This window comes from Strongylocentrotus purpuratus, unplaced genomic scaffold (genome assembly GCF_000002235.5).
Source record: "Strongylocentrotus purpuratus isolate Spur 01 unplaced genomic scaffold, Spur_5.0 spur5_contig_838, whole genome shotgun sequence".
NCBI classification, from domain to species: domain Eukaryota; kingdom Metazoa; phylum Echinodermata; class Echinoidea; order Camarodonta; family Strongylocentrotidae; genus Strongylocentrotus; species Strongylocentrotus purpuratus.
Window position 1 is genome coordinate 1,395,078 of NW_022145544.1, and position 19,464 is coordinate 1,414,541.

The 19,464-nt window shown below is 36.3% G+C and overlaps 1 protein-coding gene across 4 annotated transcripts in view; it reads left to right on the forward strand.

The window, feature by feature from the left end:
* LOC575746 (NK-tumor recognition protein) overlaps window positions 1-19,337 on the forward strand; it is a 29,501-nt gene extending 10,164 nt beyond the window's left edge. The window contains exons 4-20 of one of the 4 annotated variants that reach the window (XM_030986870.1): window positions 1,118-1,225; window positions 3,039-3,083; window positions 3,855-3,942; window positions 5,610-5,639; window positions 6,167-6,312; window positions 7,080-7,302; window positions 7,805-7,939; window positions 8,306-8,381; window positions 8,972-9,099; window positions 9,438-9,608; window positions 10,063-10,506; window positions 11,205-11,318; window positions 11,753-11,881; window positions 12,241-13,596; window positions 15,950-16,084; window positions 16,604-16,729; window positions 17,328-19,337. In XM_030986870.1, coding sequence (XP_030842730.1) covers window positions 1,118-1,225; window positions 3,039-3,083; window positions 3,855-3,942; window positions 5,610-5,639; window positions 6,167-6,312; window positions 7,080-7,302; window positions 7,805-7,939; window positions 8,306-8,381; window positions 8,972-9,099; window positions 9,438-9,608; window positions 10,063-10,506; window positions 11,205-11,318; window positions 11,753-11,881; window positions 12,241-13,596; window positions 15,950-16,084; window positions 16,604-16,729; window positions 17,328-17,520 — 3,647 coding nt within the window. In that variant the 3' untranslated portion in view covers window positions 17,521-19,337. The remainder of the gene's footprint in view (window positions 1-1,117; window positions 1,226-3,038; window positions 3,084-3,854; window positions 3,943-5,609; window positions 5,640-6,166; window positions 6,313-7,079; window positions 7,303-7,804; window positions 7,940-8,305; window positions 8,382-8,971; window positions 9,100-9,437; window positions 9,609-10,062; window positions 10,507-11,204; window positions 11,319-11,752; window positions 11,882-12,240; window positions 13,597-15,949; window positions 16,085-16,603; window positions 16,730-17,327) is intronic. The other 3 variants (XM_030986886.1, XM_030986892.1, XM_030986879.1) reach the window with 3 other exon arrangements.
* Window positions 19,338-19,464: the final 127 nt, after the last annotated feature.

Sequence of the window (19,464 nt, forward strand, 5' to 3'; positions counted from 1 at the left end):
AGGCGCACAAAGGTGGTCTTTCATGAAGGTCTGATGTACCTGGAGGGACAAGGGGTCATTCTGGCATAGGCCCTAGGGCAGATCACAACAAATATGGCCATGTCAGCTGACATTGATTTTAGCTAGAGTTGACAAGGGCAAACCACTGATCCACTTGTTGACACTTTTTAATGTACATACGTGGTCTAGCATGGTATATAAACATGCTAGAAAGTGAAGGTAGTCCAAGTCATCTAACATATATCTGTGATATATATATATATGTGCTAGTATCATACCGTGTCCAAATGTGTTTTCAGAAGAGGGGGCAGATGATACATGTTTTGTTATAAAACTTTCTGTTTGTTTTCTTTTCTTTTTTGTTCTCCAGAGGTTTGGTATCTCTATTTTGTTTACATTTTATTTTTTATTTCCCTTACATGTATATGTATTTTTTAAAGTTTTTGTGGGTTTTTTAATAGGTTATGAAGAAAATACCATTTACAGTGTACATGTTCAAAAGTGAATGTTTCAATACACACACTCAGATGGTAAAAGTTTTTGTTTCAACAGCATAGAGCTACTAAGCCTACTAAAGTCATCTGTGTGGTTATAGGTTACCATGTGAGAAATATGTATGAATTTGTCTAAACAGCTGATCAATATTATAAAGCCTCCCACTCCCACCCTTCACCTTTGCTAGATCACATGCCTAGTCTGTTATATGATTATGGAAGTAATTCAGTTGTGACAGGTACATCTTTATTGCCCCATGGCAGCTCTCACCGCTGGAGATGAATTCAATTGTCAATGTGATATTTTACTTTTGCTAATAATAAATATGTTTTATCCTTTTAAAAGCAGCAGCCCGCCTTTGATGTGTTTAATGACACCAGTTAGATCAGATTTAGAACTGTTCACCTCTTATGATAGTAATCAAAATGTTTGATCCAAGACATACTATACCTGAATATCAAAATGAAGTTTGGCTTTTGAAGCTTAACAAAGCCTTTTTAATGGGCTCCCCTTTTTCAAAGTGTTTGTACTCTCCTCAAACTTATAACTGGTGGTACTTTACTGGCTTGAACAGAAGTGATAAACATAGGTTTGTTGTCTGTCCTTTTCCATCACGTCACAGGTGAGAGAGGTATGGGGAAGACCACCAACAAACCGCTTCACTACCAGGGTAGCACCTTCCATCGTATCGTCAAGGATTTCATGATACAGGGAGGTGACTTCAGTGCAGGTTAGTACAGCTCTAGAGGCAGTTCAGTCTGTAAACTTGAACTATGAAAATGTTTTGGGTGGTCGTGGTGTAGCCTTGGGCAGAATTGGAGATTACCTGGCTTAAAATCATCATCAAAGACTTCTTTGTCGAGTCATACAGACTTTCTACAGCCTCTTTTTTCTTAAAGTACTTTTCCTTCCTCAATTCTCTATTATTTTGTTATGTCTTCAAACTCATTTCAAATTCATTGATTTAATATTATTCATAATTTGTTGTATTACAGCAGTAATTTTGTGATTTACAACAAAACAAAGAACAAAAATGTTCAAAGGGTGTCTTATTTTTTCTAGTATTTAAGAATTAAATGGCATTTTTACAGATTCAAAACAAAAGGATAAATATATCTTTTCCAGAATAATTATTTAAATCGGATAAAGCCAATTTTTTTCCCCTTCTTTTTTGCTGTAATTCAGTTCCGGTGAATGTGATTTGAAATATGTATATACTGTATAACTACTCATGTATGCTTCAAATACCCCAAAATCTGTTTTACATTTTGTGATGGTTTTCTTGGAATGCTGTATCATCAGTTTTTATGGAGTGCTACTAATGGGAAATTAAAAATCAGTTGGGATTCTGCCACAATTTTCTAACCCCCACCCCACCCCTTCACTTTCTTTTATTGTGGTCCTCTTTCCCTGAGAGCTCCTAACAGGTTGCAGAAAGAGAAAAAACAGGGAAGGATAAAGACGGAAAGTGAGATGCAATTGTTACAGTGTGTTGGTGCATTGCTGCATGTGCCGTCTCACGCTGGCATTGCATTACATGTGGACTCTGTCATTTCTGGCTGATCAGTCCCATGTGTTTGTCCTGCCGTTAGGGGTTATGGAAATGGTATATTGTCCCCGGGAGGAAGTTTGGCAAGAAAGTAGAAATAACAAATTGGGGACATCTGTTTCTGTCTCCCCTATTTATCTTCCTCTGCTAACTTGTTTCTGTGGCTCATCATCTTTTCCATGCAAGCATATCATGATCATCTACATGTATATCATTTATGAGTGCAGTGCAAGATATATATTTTTGTATGATATATTCTTTCAGATCAATCCATTTTGAGCTAGCTGAGACCTCAAAAAGCAGCTGTTATAATATTTTGTGTATACTTGACATATATACAGTATGCATACTTCCATTGAGTGTGCACAGGCTGCTCATTTAAGTTACAACAGCTGATGTAAAAATTGGAAAGCTGGATGCACATAAATATATTGATCTATACCAAGCAGATGCCTGTTGTGTAGGCTCAAATTGTAGTTGTAGTTTCTAAATTGGTACTATACAATTCTCAGCTTGCCAATCACAATGCAAATTACAAGCACTGATTGTCCCTAGATAGTCTCATGGAAATATATATTAACCTATTGCCTGCTGGAACTGGGTAGCTCCTGTATTAAGCCTATAGCAATGATTGGATTCAAACGGGGAGTGTTTTAAACTGGCATTAGGTGAGTCACATATTTACACTATTAGGATGCATGAAATTCCTCATTTTGTACATGTATCTTCAGTGAAGCTATAATATGAAGACAAATAATGGTTTCTATAATTATACTGCTTGTGTAATGGCAAGTTTAGATATCTTGTACTTTGTTTTGTTTCTACGTTTTAGTATCTTTCATTAACTTTGCATTATGACGATGACAATGTAAATTTAAAATTTACGTTTAATTAGTAGTTATATTCAAAGCATGATATAAAGTTCATAGAGGCATGATAATATAAGTATACCAGTATATTTTTATGAAATTGATTTGTGAATGTTTGCTTACAGGGACAGGCACTGGAGGAGAATCTATCTATGGGGGAACATTTGCAGGTATCATCATTCGATATATTTCTGTCTTTTCCACAATTTTTTTTCATGTTCTTAGTAGAATGTGTGTCAACAGTGTTTTAAAAGTTTTTGTTGTTGTTTTTTTTAAACATGGGACTTACTAGTATTTGTAGCCATTCAAGAAATTAGTTAAATGATAGAATTACATCTCATTATTGTTATTACATGTACATATAATATCATAGAATGTATTTAGCCTGCATAGAAAGACAGAATACAAGACATTTATTTGACACAACATTTAATTTTTTATTGACAATTTTATTTATTTCTAAGTTTGATTTTTGATTTTAAACAGGTAATTAATTTTACTGTAGGAGTTACCTAAAGAGAAACAAAAGTCACATTTTGCTTAGTTACCCATATTATTGGTTTTGATATAAAGTAATGATTTGCCAGGTGTTATTCTTTTTCTTTTTTATTGCCATGTTCCAGTTTCTGCAAGAGAGGTAAGACCATTAGAATAGAGTGCTGGACATTTTCATTAGGAATATCAAACATTATGAATCATTAACTTCTAATTTAATGGAAAATTTGTGAGTATTAATAAATTAGTCAAATGAGTAAATCAATAAAAAATATATTTGTGTTCCATTTCCTTTAGAACTTGTATTGACTTGCTTGTTTTTGTTTTTTATTTTTTCCCTTTCTTTATATGAATGTAGGTGAGATGACAAATATTTCTAATTTTAGGAATAGCAAATTAAACACACAAAAATCTGATGACTTGCTTTCTTATCATACCACATATAGATGAGAATTTTGAACTGAAACATGACCGCCCCTATTTGCTGTCCATGGCCAATCGAGGAAAGGACACGAACGGTTCTCAGTTCTTCTTGTGAGTACATTTTCTTTTTAAATTGTTCAGGGTTTTGCTTATTAGAAATCAGTGCCACATCTTACTGATGAGTTAAATGATTGTTCTCTCTCTGGTTTGGTATTTTGGTAGCTACATTGAGAACGTTTAAAATCACAGGAAACATGTACATTGAGAGAAAGGTCAAAAGTCACCATAGTTTTTTATATGTGCGCTATAAAAATATCATTATTTTCAATTATTATTATCCTAAAGCATCAAAGTGAAATCAACATTTTTTTTTTAAATTCTGATAATTTTGTAGTTTAGTCTTTTCTATTTGTATAAATGTACAAGTGAAATGATTTATTGCCTCTATCCACTCATAAAGGATTGTTTTGTTTTTGGCAGGTTACTTGTGCCTGTTGTTTCTGTAATTGATATGTCACAGCGGCACAACTACAAACATTTTTTCTTCTATTGGCAATGTAAATCATGATCATTGTACATGTATACATGCATGCGAGAATAGCCACATCATGCACATGTAATATCCATACACGTCATTACGATATTAATATTACTGGTTTTTTGTGTTCAATATTGCCCTTTTTCAGAGAAAAATCCAAGCATCGTAAAGGTAATTTATGGGTTGTAGTGATGAGTCTTTGTATCATTTTGTTGGCCATTTAATTGCTGTTATATTTCACATGCTGGAAGAAATTAAGATATTCATCATTCTAATGTAATGTTGTATGAAATATTTTGATGTATTGAAAGCAGTCCAAGTAAGTATTTCAGTAGCATTCATCATGAGGTTAAAATTATGCCATTTGTACATGTAGGCTATATAAACTAGGTAAGATGTTGGAATTAATCATAGGCATAGATTGTCGATTTAAATAAGCTGAATCTACATGTAGTCAGCATCTAGACTATACATGGTTATATTATATCCAAAGTTGATGAAACAGGTGAACAGAGTGACGTAAAAGGATTGTAAGCAACTGGACGACCTGGAAGTAATTGTTATCCTTGATGCTAAACGGTATCGCTTTACCTCTAATCGGGAGAGAATGTTTTCAATTATGAGGCAAATCATGAAGGTTATATATCTTGTAATGCTATTACTTATCAAGGTAATGGGCTGGAATCATGAATTGAATCAGCAGGCTATCCGATCAACTTGAGCCGTACCTGATTGAGTTGAATAAAGAATATGCCGTGATGTATTTTGACAAGGGGGGTCCATGAGCGAAGAGAGAAACTGCTGTACTATCCATGAATGTCATATACATTTCAGGCATTATGAGTCTTCATTGGGTCACAGTGTTTATTGAATACATCATTTATGCCTGATGTCCCTCTTTGTCTGTCTAGCCCCCCCCCCTTCCCCCTTTCCCTCACTCTCATACTGCTAGCTATCAACTCTCCATTTTGTTAAAGTCACAATATTTTATGTTTTTCTTATTTTCTTTCTCATAGTCACACACTTCATTTTGTATAAGAATTTTTTATTTTTTTTACATCTCCTTTCTTTTTCCATTCTCCATTTTTTCATCACCACTTTTTCAATTTGCTGAAGAATAGTTCCCAAATATTATACTAATAACAGATTAATGTAACTGTTTTCCTTTTCTTCTTCTTCTTCTTTTTCTCCTTTACTTGTTTGATTTTCATTTATCACACATCAACCATTCTGACTACAGAACAACCAAGCAAGCTCCTCATTTGGATGGGTAAGTCAAGGAAACAGTTCTCTCACTCTTCTTCAGATGTTATGTGACTCAAAATTATGATTACTAAGAATTAATCTTAAAGCCTGTCTGCACTACTTGTAGTTACTTGTGCCCTCTATATAGCCAACAATGCCTAAGTGGAACCCGTTGATCCCACATGGTCCCCTTTTTCTTATGTTAATTGAGAGCTGATTTGATGAGATAGCCACCTGTCAGTGACCATGCAGGGAGGTCTAATCCCTCCTGGTCAAACTAGTGCAGAGGGGCTTTAAGATCCCAAATACAAATCCAAACCCTTACCTTGACTACCATGTTTAGATGAAATAAATGTTTTAAATCAGTCGTAGGGAAAATATTAGTCATTTCATATACTTTTCATGATATGTAGGAATGTCATTTTCTAATTGTTCTTCAAGGAGCTTAGTGAAAGGATCAATTCTTTTATTATGCCTATTTTTAATAATGCTAAACATAGGTAGTTTGCTTCAAATTGACTTTATACTGTATTTTCTTTATTTTGCTTCTAGTGTCCATGTTGTGTTTGGCGCAGTGTTGCAAGGTCAGGATATAGCGACTCAGATTGAGAATCAGAGGACCGATACAAAGAATAGACCACTGTCTGACATCAGGATCACCAACTGTGGAGAACTGGTGCTTAAAGTCAAACCAAAAGGTGAGAAGACTAGTACGTCATTCTGCCACTGGGCATAACAAAATCAATCAACATTAATAGGCTAATGTCTCTGTGCCTTGAAATGTAAGGAGATGACCAAAGTTATGTGAATATGCAGTTTTATCGTCACGAAAATATAAGTATGTTGAAGAACCAATATTTTCACACCTTGTCTCACCAAACCTAGCTTGATATGTAGCTCTTTAATGCATTATCAAATGATTATCAAATTCACCAGTAGGGAGCAATATACTTTTCTTCTTGCCTCAGGATTACAATAAGAAATAGATATTAGAGGGCTATTTATAACATCAGAGCAGTATTTTTATCTTGTAATGAGCATTTACAATGTAAAGAACACCGATTATTTTGAGGAAGAATCTAAAGTGACTCGGTATTTGTCTCAGATTCTGAAACAAAATCCTGGATTTAGCTCATGCTGCAATGATAATTATAAACCTTGAGGTCAGTCAGGAACCCCATAACTCTTACAAGCCGATTGCCTGTCTGATTATCAAGATATTTATGATTGGAAATCGAAATCAAATTTTCTGTTTTCCTAACGGTTTTTAAAACACTACAGTCTATTGGGGGAAAATGAGCATGGTAAAAACGGTCACTCAAAGATTTTTACTCTTTTTTTTTTAGGGCTACAATATTACACCATTTCACAGACACTGATAACATGTAGAGCCATGCATCTCAGATTAAACATTGTTAAACAATGCCTTTAAGGTGGGTTAATTGAAACTTGTCTTTGATGGTAGTGGCAGAATCCAAGAAGAAGAGGGAAGCGGCCAGTTCAGGATCCGACGTGGCTTCATCAGATGAATCCTCAGATGGAGACAGTTCTACCACCACCACCGACTCATCGGAGACGGACAGCGAGGAGGAACGCAGGAAGAGGAAGAAGTATCGGAGGAAGCTGAGAGAAGCCAAACGGAGGAAGAAAGAGAAGAGAAGGAAAAAGAAGGCAAAGAAGATGACGAAGTATGTTAAAAAACAAAAGCAGAGTTTTAATTACTGTGGTTATTCATGCTATGAATTTTATTGGTCTTTTTTTTTGGGGGGGGGGGGGGGTTAGTCAATATAAATTTACTCATGCCTAATCCATATTAAAAAATATTAATACTTTTATGCTATGGGCTCATTAATTTGCCTTTTTTCCTTAAATGTACAAGTACAGTTAACTGAATTATTCATACCCTTATATATTTGATGTTTTTTTTTTTTTTGTAATTCAAGAATGAAAGGTGGACTGGTTGAATTAGCCCATAGTTGAATACTTTTAGATGTTAGCTTTGATGTGCCACATTCTCAAGAAACAAATTGTGACAATTAACTTTGTATGTACAAATTTACTAAACTTCACAATATTTTGCACCAAAACCCTTGAACTGCAATTTTACCACTATCAGTCAATATCTTTAATAACAATTTATTAATTGTTGCTAAAACATTCACCTGTGAATTTTCCCCATTTGTGTCACAGGGAAGGTCAAGCTGTTGTTTGGGAGACGAAGGAGATCAAGAGTGAGCTTTCTCATGTGACCATCAACCCAGAGGAGATCCCGGAGATACCTACCAATAGGTTTCTCATGCGGGGTATGCCAGACAAAGAAAAAGAGTAAGTTATTTACTTCTCCATTCTCACATGCATTTAAAGAGAAGGTTGAGTTCTGGGAAGAATATCTGTGAAAATAATTTTTGACCATTATCATTGTTATTATGCAAGTGTGGAAGAACATCAGATAAAAAATGTCCTCTGAAAAGCATGGCTCTTCAAATGCTTTCATTTTCTGAATATGGCATGTAACAACTCAAAAATCGGGACAGATTTTCATGGCACATTTTATTTCATGAGTGTCGTAGTTTATTCATGTGAGGTGGTCTTGTGGTAGGCCCTATGGTCCATCTACAAAAGGACCTGGGATCAAGCGTGAGTAGCATGGCTGGTGATGTTGTGATTTCTCATGTCTTTCTTTGAATCCAGAGAGGCCACTCAACAGCTTCAGCACCAAAGGTCTGTGGATGCATTCGGACGTAAGATTAAAGGGAGAGGTCAAGTGGTATGTCATACTTTTTGGATTCCTTATCACATTGTTGTAAAACCTTGAATATTTTTAGTTTAATTCTCTTTTGTGTGATAAAGCGGGCTACAAATATCGGATAAGGTGGTTGACATGGCGTATAAAAAGTCTTACTTACACGTTTATGGCTGTTTGACTAGTAAATGACAAAATTGATTAACATGTTATGTATATGGGTGTTATTTTAATAAGATTTTTTAAAACATTTATTTTTCTATTTTTTATATTATTTGAATACTTGTTTGATATGATTTGCTTTTACACATGTTCATTATGTCGTTCTTCAATGATTATTGATGACCAAGGCCATCCAACAAATTTTTCTCTATTTATTTTTAAAACGTAACAGAGGGTGACCTTATGTTTTCTCTTTACGTTGTTTGATTATGTAATCAAATTTTGCAGGACATCTTTATGAAGAGTGAGTATAAATGTAGTAGTTTGATTATCATGTAGATTGTATTGTAAATCATTTAATGATAAAACAATGTGGTAATGAGATGATGTATTTCATGAAAGAATATATCGAGTGCATGTTCTCACTATCCTTTATCCGTCTCTTTGTGCAGCGATATAGAATGGGTAACCCTCCCCACTGGCGAGCAGAGAATCGTAACAAACAACAAGAGAAGGGGCAGGGGGATTCCTCAGCCGCCCGTTGGGAGATGGGTGGAGCTTTGAAAGATGCCAAAGCCAAGTAAGTTCTTTTAAAAGCTAGGAAGGAAAACCCCTGTTTTCCTTTGATTCCTGAGCACATTTTTAATTTAAAAACAGGACAAGAAATAAATTATCATTGTACTTGTATAATATTAATGTATAATTTTTGTTTTAATCACAAACATTGTATTGATATTAACTTAACTCAAAATTAAGTTGATTTAAAAAAGAATTATTTTGGTATTAATGGTTGAAGAGTATATTTTTGTTTTAATGATAACTAAAACATATTTGAAATATAAACATGGAAAAACATGTCAACCATTCAATTATTATGAGAAAACAAATATAATTGAGGTAATTGTTATGTTTTTGCAGGAAGAGACGGGAGAGGCCCAGAGAGGATGATGATGATGATCATAAAAGAAGAGATAAATACGGAAGATTTGACAGAGAACAAGACACTGATTCTGAGATGGAAGAAGGGGAAGTAGTATCACAAGATTCTATGGAGTCTCGGAAGAAAAAACACAAGTCCAAAAAGCACAAGTGAGTGTCTCGTCATTTCGCAATATTTATGGAATATGATATTTTCTCAAGGAAATTCGGTTACTTTGAAGTAATACATTTGTATCTTGTAGTAGTTACTTTTTATTTTGTTACTCAATGCTTTAGATGTGTAATGGTAAATGAGCTAGCATGTTGATAGGCATGTTAGCCTTCACTTTAATGGAAGACCTTGACCAATTGCACTCCTATGCAAGCCAATATTTTATATATTTCTACTTCATACTGGCCTTTCTTTTGAGTGACGTTTTGTGACTGGGAAGAGTATATAGAGAAAGCCAATGCAGAAGTATAAGGATTTCCGCAAACCACTAGATGCAAGTGAAATAAATGCATACTTGATATATTGAGCATAAAACTATTTTTGTAAATGTGTGTTATGTTTGATTGTAATGATCATAATTGTTCTATTGTCTACATAAATGAAATCACTTAGGTCCCATAAGAGGTGCGACAGTAAGAAAAGTGGAAGATATCACAAGAAGTCCTCATCCCGACATCGCACCACAGGCGAACTTTATTCCGACACGGAAGAGGAAGAGGAGGATCGCCCTGAACGACGCTTGTATTCACGTTCTCCCGACAGTCGTTCTCGCTCGCGGTCACGCTCTCGCACGTCGGACTCTCGGGACAGGAGTAGGAGTAGGGGGAGGAGCCAGAGTAGGGGCAGGAGTAGGAGCAGAAGTAGAGGGAGAAGCAGAAGTAGGAGTAGAAGTAGAGATAGGAGCAGGGGCAGGAGGGATCATAGAGAAAGCAACAAGGAGTCGTCCCATTCTTTCTTGGCATCAAGGTTCTCTAAGACATCTCACGCCCATTCAGACAAGTCGGAGAGCCCACTCATCACCAGTGCTGTCGCCCTGGAAGATTTCAAGAAGCTGAGGTGAATATTGTAATCTTTCATTTTCATTATCTCGAATTAAATTTGAGAAGACATCAAGTTGCTTTTAATGTGATTGAATTATGTACACTCTATCATGTATGCTTCAGGCTGTATATATTGACACAGTTTTGCAAATATCAGTTTGAATGATAAAATAGAACGTTGCAAGATGAAAACAAAATACTCTCAAATATATGAATTTTTCAAGACAATTGTAAGCAAGTGTACATTTAAATGTATTTAAGTCAGATGTAGAGAGTCATATTAGAATTATGGACTTATAAGCTATGAAATGAGATACAGAATAAATTACAATATTGTTTCTGAATTTGATTTGTTTAAATAAATTCGATCTACTATTATATCATCTTCTTTTACTGTGCTTTCTAAAGAGCAACCTCTTTTTGTGTAACCGATCCCCGTCTTAAAGATCCAAACAAGGAATACTTCAAGATATAAATTTCCTGAAAGCATGGAAACTTTTCATACGAGATGTTTCAGTAGAATCAAGTCAAGGGGTCAGTGACACAAAGACGTAACTCCATTTTGGCCATTTTGAGGAAATTCAGTCTCCTGAAAAGCCCACATTTTTCTGAACATTTTGATATCAAATACTCATTTGGGCAAAATATGGAGTTACGTCTTTGTGCCACTGAACCCTCGAAGTATCGTTTTCTGTTGATGTTTTGCCTATGCAGTAAACCTGTGGATGACACTTCATCGGAAAACGATAGCCCACCACCAACACACTGGAAGCCTGGTCAGAAACCACTCAACACACGTCCATCGTATACCAGTCTAGATATCATGAGGTAGGAAGGAAGACTTGTCGTTGAATCATGATTGTGATTTGTAATAAGTGTCAGGATCATAATAAATTCCAGCATCGTAGACTTGCCAATTGCTTCCAAATTTAAACCTGGGGGGGGGGGGGGGGTGTTTCACAAAGATCCCAATTCGAACTTAACTCTAAGTTGGATTTACAAGTTATGGAGAGCCATTTGTAGCCTTAAAATAAAACGTATTAAAAAAGTATTTTAGACTTTTTATTAATTCCACATCAAGAACATGAAATCTCCTCGATATTAGAAAACATTTTTGGTTTGACTCTTCATTTTATGCCTTTTTAAAAAAACTTTCTGCTTTGCATGTCTGTATTTTTATCTGTGATGTCTTTAAAAAAAAATCATCTTATTGTTAGGTAATGAAACTAATAGTAGGAATCTTTCATTTTCTTTCCTTGTAGCCAAGCACGCAAACAAATAGAGCAGTCAGGAAGGGGTAGTAAGCTTGTGAAGAAGGCTTCGCCTCCTGCCCTGCTCCACAAGAAATCTCCTTCACCACCACCAACCGCAGCATCATCTAGAAATGCAAGGTAAGAAGATCATGTCACACTTGATATAATTTAAATTTAGATGATTTTGTCATTGATCTACGTTGAAATTCTACATAATGTTAACTGGATGTTGCTTCGATTTCCAAGTATTTGTTTCTTTGACCTCTCTTTTTGTGTTCTGGTGGTGTTCTTTAATCATTCTTATATTTAAGGAATACCTTTTGAAATGTTATCCAATAATTAAGGTCTGCTTTCTGTTGCCGTACTTTACAGCTTTCAGAAGTGAGTCTTTTTTTAATGTCCAAATTGGAAAATGTGTGAGTGAATTATTGCCATGCAACTGAGAGGGTGTGAAGGTGAATGAAGATTAATGGAGTGTTTTTAATTTCACTTTGCAGATCTGTGAAAGATGGCAGGCCTTCTGCAGGTGCTGTTGAGCGAAGGCAGAGTGGTGGTCATCCATCCTCGAAGGCTAAAGAATCATCCACCAACCCAATTCTATCTAGGAAGCACTCCCTAAGTCCTCTTCATGGAAAGAAAGATGCTAGGTCCTCAGAGTCATCTCATAGTTCATCTTCTACTTACGATTCAATTGATGAGGAAAAGATGTCTCCAGAGCGAAGAGAAGAAAAGAAGTCGTCAAATTCCTCTAGGCCGCCTCCTGTCAAGGAGGCCTTCAAGTGGAATCCACCCTCTGAAGATGATGAAGCCAGTCCTATTATGATAGAAAGTGAAGATGACAAAAATATGCCACGTTTCCGCAAAAAGAAAAAAGGGGAGGCTTTGGATGCCAGCAATAAGCAGGAGAAGACCAATGGTAAAAAGGACGGAGAGGATGAAGGGTCACTTAAGGACAGACTGGATACTCTGACATTTCAGAATGAAAGGATAAAGCAGTTTGTCTCCACTGTCAAAGAAGATGGGAAAGAGAAAATCAATAAAGATGTGGAGCCGGAGGTTACCAAAGAGCAAGATCAACCAAGTAGTGCTTCGGTAGAGATCCAGTCTCCCAGCTCCTCTAGTTCCAGCAGTGGCTCTGGAAGTAGTGATTCAGAAGAGGAGACGGAAGGAGACAAGAGAGATGATGTGAAGGAGAATGGTAATGTGACAAACCAGGAGGCAAAGAAGGAGGAGCAGCCTGTGAAGGAAGATGGGAAGACTGAAGAGGAGAAAGGGCAAACGGCATTTCCAAATCAACAAGTCAAGATGATGTGGAAGAGCAGAAAAAGCCACGAGAAGCCGAGTAATAAGATGCCGAGTCCTGTCCATGCAGAACACAAGAGGGCCCCATCTCCCAGCCCTAGAAGCCCACCCACCAGCATCCAAGTCATACACGACAGCCCCAAAACCCCAGACGGCAGCCCCAACCCCCAAACCCGACCCAGCATCCCTCATACCCCACCCAGCAATGTCCAAGCTGAGCCGAGCAAAGCCCAAACCCCAACCATCAAATCAAGTTCTCTGGCTAGCATCACTCAGACGCAACCCAACAAAAGCCACACTCCTTCCAGCGACAAACGTATTCCAAAACGAAATGGTGAGCACCGGAGGAGGTACAGTAGAAGTAGAAGCAGAAGTGGCAGATCCAGTAGCAGAAGCAGCAGGGGATCGAGATCAGGATGTTCAAGGTCACGGAGTGGGTCCAGCTCTCGCAGCAGAAGCAGGAGTCGAAGCAGGGACGATAGCAGAACCAGACGGAGGCGTTCTAGGTCCGATTCTAGAGATAGAGCACGGCACAGGTCACCGAAACGAAGGTGAGTAGACATGTATTACATTGACTAAAGAAAATAATGGAGCTTACTGATACATATAGTTTTATATTTGTTTTATAAGAAATACATGTCTTTGACAACATAGTGATCTTGAAACATGCAGTCCTTTATCTACATCATTACTGAATACAATGCATGTTTTTCTCATTGCTATAGAACATGACCAGTTTCATAAAGAAAACTGGCCAGCTTTACACGTCACCTTTACAGAAAACACAAAATCTTGAATGTTGCTACTACTGAATTGAATGATTTTGTTGATGTTCACATATATTTGTACCTGTGATCTGTCACAAGTTTGCTGGAAGTGTTATGTAAATATTTGTTGACACATCTGCTTTTATCTCCCCCATTATACCCCTTTTTCCATATATCTGATTGGCTGGCTTTTTCATCATGTGTGAGGTAAATTGTGAGCCCAAAGTGTATCATTTCATCATGTGTGCGTAACAATCCGTTGTAAATGAGTTAAATGTTAGATTCATTCAGTGTGTAGATGGAAATATAATTGACAATTATGTCTGAATTAAAAAGAAAACACCCGAAACCCTTACCCAGAACTGTACTTAGGCAACTTGGTCTTTTCACAGGAAGTAAGGGTGTAATCATTCTTGATCTTGCTACCATTTCAGATAGAAAACCTTAAGGTTATTGTATGTATCAAGACTGAAATTAAATTTTGACACTATTTGATACGTGCTACTATGGCCTAATTTAGCCCTGTATGAGATACCTTTGCACTCATGTTATGATCGGGTAGGGAGCATAAATGCATTTGGTTCCAAGTGATAGATTTATTCTGTTTTGTATAAAAACATTAAGGAAAACATTACAATGATAGAATTGGGGGAGGGGGTGGGGGTAGTTGACATTGTAAAGCAAGGTCTAAATCCGCCCCCCCCCCTTAAAATAGGATCAATGCACAAAAACACTATGGAAATCATTACACAAATACTATCTGTAATTGGGGGGGGGGGGTACTGGGTAAAGTAGGGGTCATAACCCCCCTCCCCCTTTTTTTTATGTCAGCCAGCATCTACTTAAACTACTTGGAGGGGGCTGGGGAATGTTCTGCACTAGCACCTTGTATTAATGTAATGCACTGCACAAATACTCCATGGTCATTCATGAGAAAATAGCAGGTACTCTCATGTTGTAGCTACTTTTACTTTCTGCGTTAATATGTGTGTAATTGTGCATAGATTAATTATTAAGAATATATATTAGACCGAGGGTTATTTTTCTAGTATTCAATGATCTTTGGATTGATATATTGTGATACATTTCATTATGTACTTGACCTTCACATGGAGAATAATATGTTTGTCAGAGTACATCATTTGCGTTTATGAGAAGCTCTTGCAGATTTCATTTGAAGTATTGTATTCCATTACTTTTGAAGCATACACTCCTAGTTTTTAAATAAATGGTCAAGCTCTTTAGTCTTGCAAATATATATATACTGAAAGGAAAAAGATATAGACAAAGTAACCTTTTTTTCTCCTTTGTGTCATATCTTCATTGAATTTTAAATGGTTTGCTCTGTTAATTTAAATTGTAATCTGCATATTAAGGGAGCTTAGCAAAATCAAGTGGCATGTATTACTGCAGTTTGTTTACGAAGGCACCCATGTGCTCTATCATTCCCCTCCATATGAACATTTTAGCCACAGCAGGCATACATCAGAAGTAGTAATTCATGTTCTAATGAAGGCAAAGCCTGTTCAGCTAGATCTCAGATGAGAGAAATACGGTATTCAACTGACTGGATAAAGTACTGTCCATGATAGCAACAATTTACAAGCCTTTCTATTCTGCTGAGCCACCCATTACCCCAAAGTTTTGTTTCTTTACATTTGTACTAACACACTTCATTCTAGAATACTAATTGCAATTTTATGTTCACATGAAACAGCATTTTAGAACAGAACCATCTCATTTTACTTTATCAGTGTAAATTGTTCTGTTTATGTCCGTTGAAAAGAGAAGATGTTTTTCAAGTAATAAACTAAAGCCCCAATTGATCATTTAATGGCACCAGGGACTAAGGTAATTTTCTGAACTACCGGTAGTGCGATTTTCATTAGATAGAGGTACTTATTTTATTTATTCCCCAAATGAAGGGAAAAGGCAGGAAAATAAAGTTTCCTATACAATTTAGATTATGTACCCTTCATGAGAAATTGCCATTTATAATGATGAGTGCACATCACAAATCAAATGCTTGTTAATACTAACCAAGTAGCAGTGTAGAAGCTTGTCTAATCAGATGCTATTTGAGATGTCTATCTATTCTTGCTCTCACCAGATACTATTTTTATGTTTTCATGTGCAGGCATCGCCACTATTCCTCTTCTTCATACTCATCATACCGTAGTAGGTCCAGGTCACGTGATCGCAGTCGCCGTTCTCGTAGTCCTCGTCGAAAATCATCCTATGGCCGTAGCAGAGATAGGCACAGGAGACGATCGTAAGAAGCCTTATCATTTTACCTATTAATAATTTCTCTTGCGAAGGCTAATATGCAGTGATGACCTTTGCAAAAGGATTGAAGATACTGGGGGGGGGGTGGGGTGAGCTCGTACACGGAAGAATCCAAGCAAATGGCTTTGAAACAAAAACAAACAAATGAGGAAATGGAGTCGAAATGAAATAATTTTCATACTTAGTTGTAAGGTAGCAAATAGTGTCATCGAGTAATTTTGCTATAGATTTAGTTGTCTGGAGGATTCTAAAATTACATCTCTATATTTTAATAGTGGATTAGATGTAGTGTCTCCTCATAAGAATTTCTTGTAATAATTTTATTATGTGCAAAGTGTATCTGTATAGTTTCCAGAAAAAATGAATTATGTATGGAAAAAAAAGAAGTAATATCTTTGTTTACCTTTCTGTTGGAAATAAAATAAATATGAATATGAATATGTCTCCAGCAAGTATGAAAAAAATTTGACAAGGTTTTGATTTTCACCCTGTGTTTGTCTTTCAGTCGTAGCAGGTCTGACACAAGGTCACGTTCAAGGTCACGCTCACGCTCAAGGTCGCGTTCAAGGTCACCCTATCGCAGGCGTTCATCTAGAGGGCGACATTCCAGGTCCAGGAGCAGGGGAAGAAGGTGAACTACTCTTCCATGTGAAATGCTTGAATCAAAGCAAGGCCCTGCACTCACAGTGTTCCAAGTGTAACCACTGTGAAGTGATGAATTTAGAATCTTAATTAGATATGACCCATGAAAATCGGAACATTTATGAGTACCGATACCTGCTAATAATTTTTACTTGTACCGTATGCATGGCATATGGCAAAAACTTTCCTTTCGTGAATATCATCAGAACCATTACAGCCTCTTTGAAAAAAAAAATCAGACTATTCAGGTCAAGATCTTTACAGATTTAAAAATAGCCTAAGACACAGAGTTTTAAAGCCTCTCTGCACTAGTTTGGCCAAGAAGGATTAAACCTCCCTGCATGGTCACTGACAGGTGGTTATCTCATCAAATCAGCTCTCAATTAACATAAGAAAAAGGGGAATATGGGGGACCAATGGTCACCGATTAGACATTGTTTGCTATAGAGGGCGCAAGTAGCTATAAGTAGTGCAGTTGGGCTTTAAGATACATATCTCTACAATACTTGAAAGATCTGTGGATTTCGATGTGTCATGTTTGTCAGCAATAATGACCAACATTATCCATTATTCCCTCTCTTGGGCAGGTCTAGAGAGAGTAGCAGACGTCATTCTGACGGACGCCATAGGAGTCGTTCCCGTAGCCCGCGTCAGAGTTACAGCAGGAGTCGTAGTCGTAGCAGGCGTAGACACAAGTCTCGCTCACTATCACGCTCTTTTGACGACCAGGTTTATGGCAGGCGTCGCAGATCACGTAGCAGATCAGTTAGTAGTCGCTAGTGGGGGGAAGGCTGGCTTAGGCTGGGGGTAGATGTACTTTAATTAAATATGAAATATGAAAGTTTTTATTTTCGTTTTTTTTTCTTCAATTACTATTAAATATTTCAGAAAAGTGTTTGTCTGGCCTATGTTCATGTTTTTCAGCTTCTTTTATTGATTTTAAAATGGTGGAGAAAAGGGTAGCAGAACTTTGTTCCATTTAGCTACATTGTATTTGGTGGTGGTAAGATGACTAATGTAATGTGAATGGTTGTTGTATTCTGTTGATGTTTTGCCTCAATAAGAAACTGAAAAACAAGGCAGTTGGTTATTTTGAATGAAAGTGAACTACATGAAAAGTGCTATACTTTTGATGCTTCCCGTTCAAGAATTTTAAGATTATTTTAAAACTGGACTTTAAGCGAGTTGATGTGTTGAGATGCACATTACAGTGATAAGAACCTTTATAATCTTTCAAAAAGTTTACTCTAATTATTTGTATAAAGACTCATTTGCTTTAGAAATCTTTCAGTGAAGAAGACTGTGAACCTAGTACTTGTATGAGAAAAACAGAATTATTAATGTCTGATTCGATGGTTAATAACTACCAACTTAAAGTACTATCATGCTGAAAATGTGTTTCCAGTTAAAGTAATGGACACTAAATGTAATTTAGATGAAGACTAGCATAAAAGATGACTACAGATATTTTCTTCATTTATGCAGCAGAAACTTTGCTTACACAGTGCATCACCACATTGTTTGCAAGTGATTTAATTGGATCGAAGGCTAAGAGGCAAAATACATGTCTTTTTTTTGGGGGGGGGGGATTTCAGTCTGATACTTGCCAAGTTGGCTATGCTTTGCCCCATTTCTATTTTAATACCAGCATTACAGAAATGAAATGTTAGTAATATGTTTGTATGACCTTCGTCAAAGCTTATAACCCTTCAGATAGTTCAGACTAAATGCAGTGTAATGGTTTTTGTTAATTTGTTTTCACATGAACCCACTATTGTGTTGCCCTTGAAAAGTTATCAAATTGATGGATTATGTAACATATTCAGTTCGTTTGTAAAATTGCAGCTTGCACTATGTAAAAAAGCTTATGTATGTACATGTATGACGTACAATTTAAGGCAAAGATTTGTGTGCATTTCGTTTTAATTCCAGATCCTGTTGGTTGCTTTCTTTCATTGTTTAAGTAATTATGATTCAGGTGCAAAGAAGTATGGCATTTCTTGCAAAGTGTTATAATTGTATATGTTTGTAGTTCTGTTTGGTATGGGTCATGAAGCTTTATAACGAGTTGTATATATTGGGAATCGCCTTGATTAGTTATATGGTACATTTTGGGAAAGTTACTGGCTATGGTTGTAAATCTTTGAGCAAAATTGTAATGTAATTGGCAAGATGAGGTTTATTTGAGTAATTTGTGTTTTGTGTTTGATATGTCCTACTGTAACTGAAGTGTAGCATTGGTAATTCTACAGTGGTTAGACAAAGTATGATATTTAGAAAAAACATTGTTTGTACAATCTGGACAAGTTTTCCAGTTAAAGTCACATTTGCCAAATTAGGTGAAAGTTTCCTGTAAGTTCCAAGATGTATATGTCCAATTTAATTGGAATGTAGAAGGATATTCATGTTTACATTGTCAGTAGAGTAGTTCAGTTCAATTCAGTTTAATTGCACCTGAAGCAAAGATAAATCTCATCGGGTTTCTGTAGTGTAGAAACAATGAACTTAATTAGACCCAATATTTTTTTACGATTCATGTTATAAATTGTTTGTCTTGGGAAGCCCTTGTTTGGTGAATAAAATTAGTTTCAACGTCACTTTCTGGATGGATTTGGGTAATCTTTTTCTTTTATGCATTACAGGCAATTCCCATTATCAAGTGACTAATGTATGTAGTATGGTGAAAATGTGAAGGAAAAACTGCTTGTTCCAATTTGTATGAAG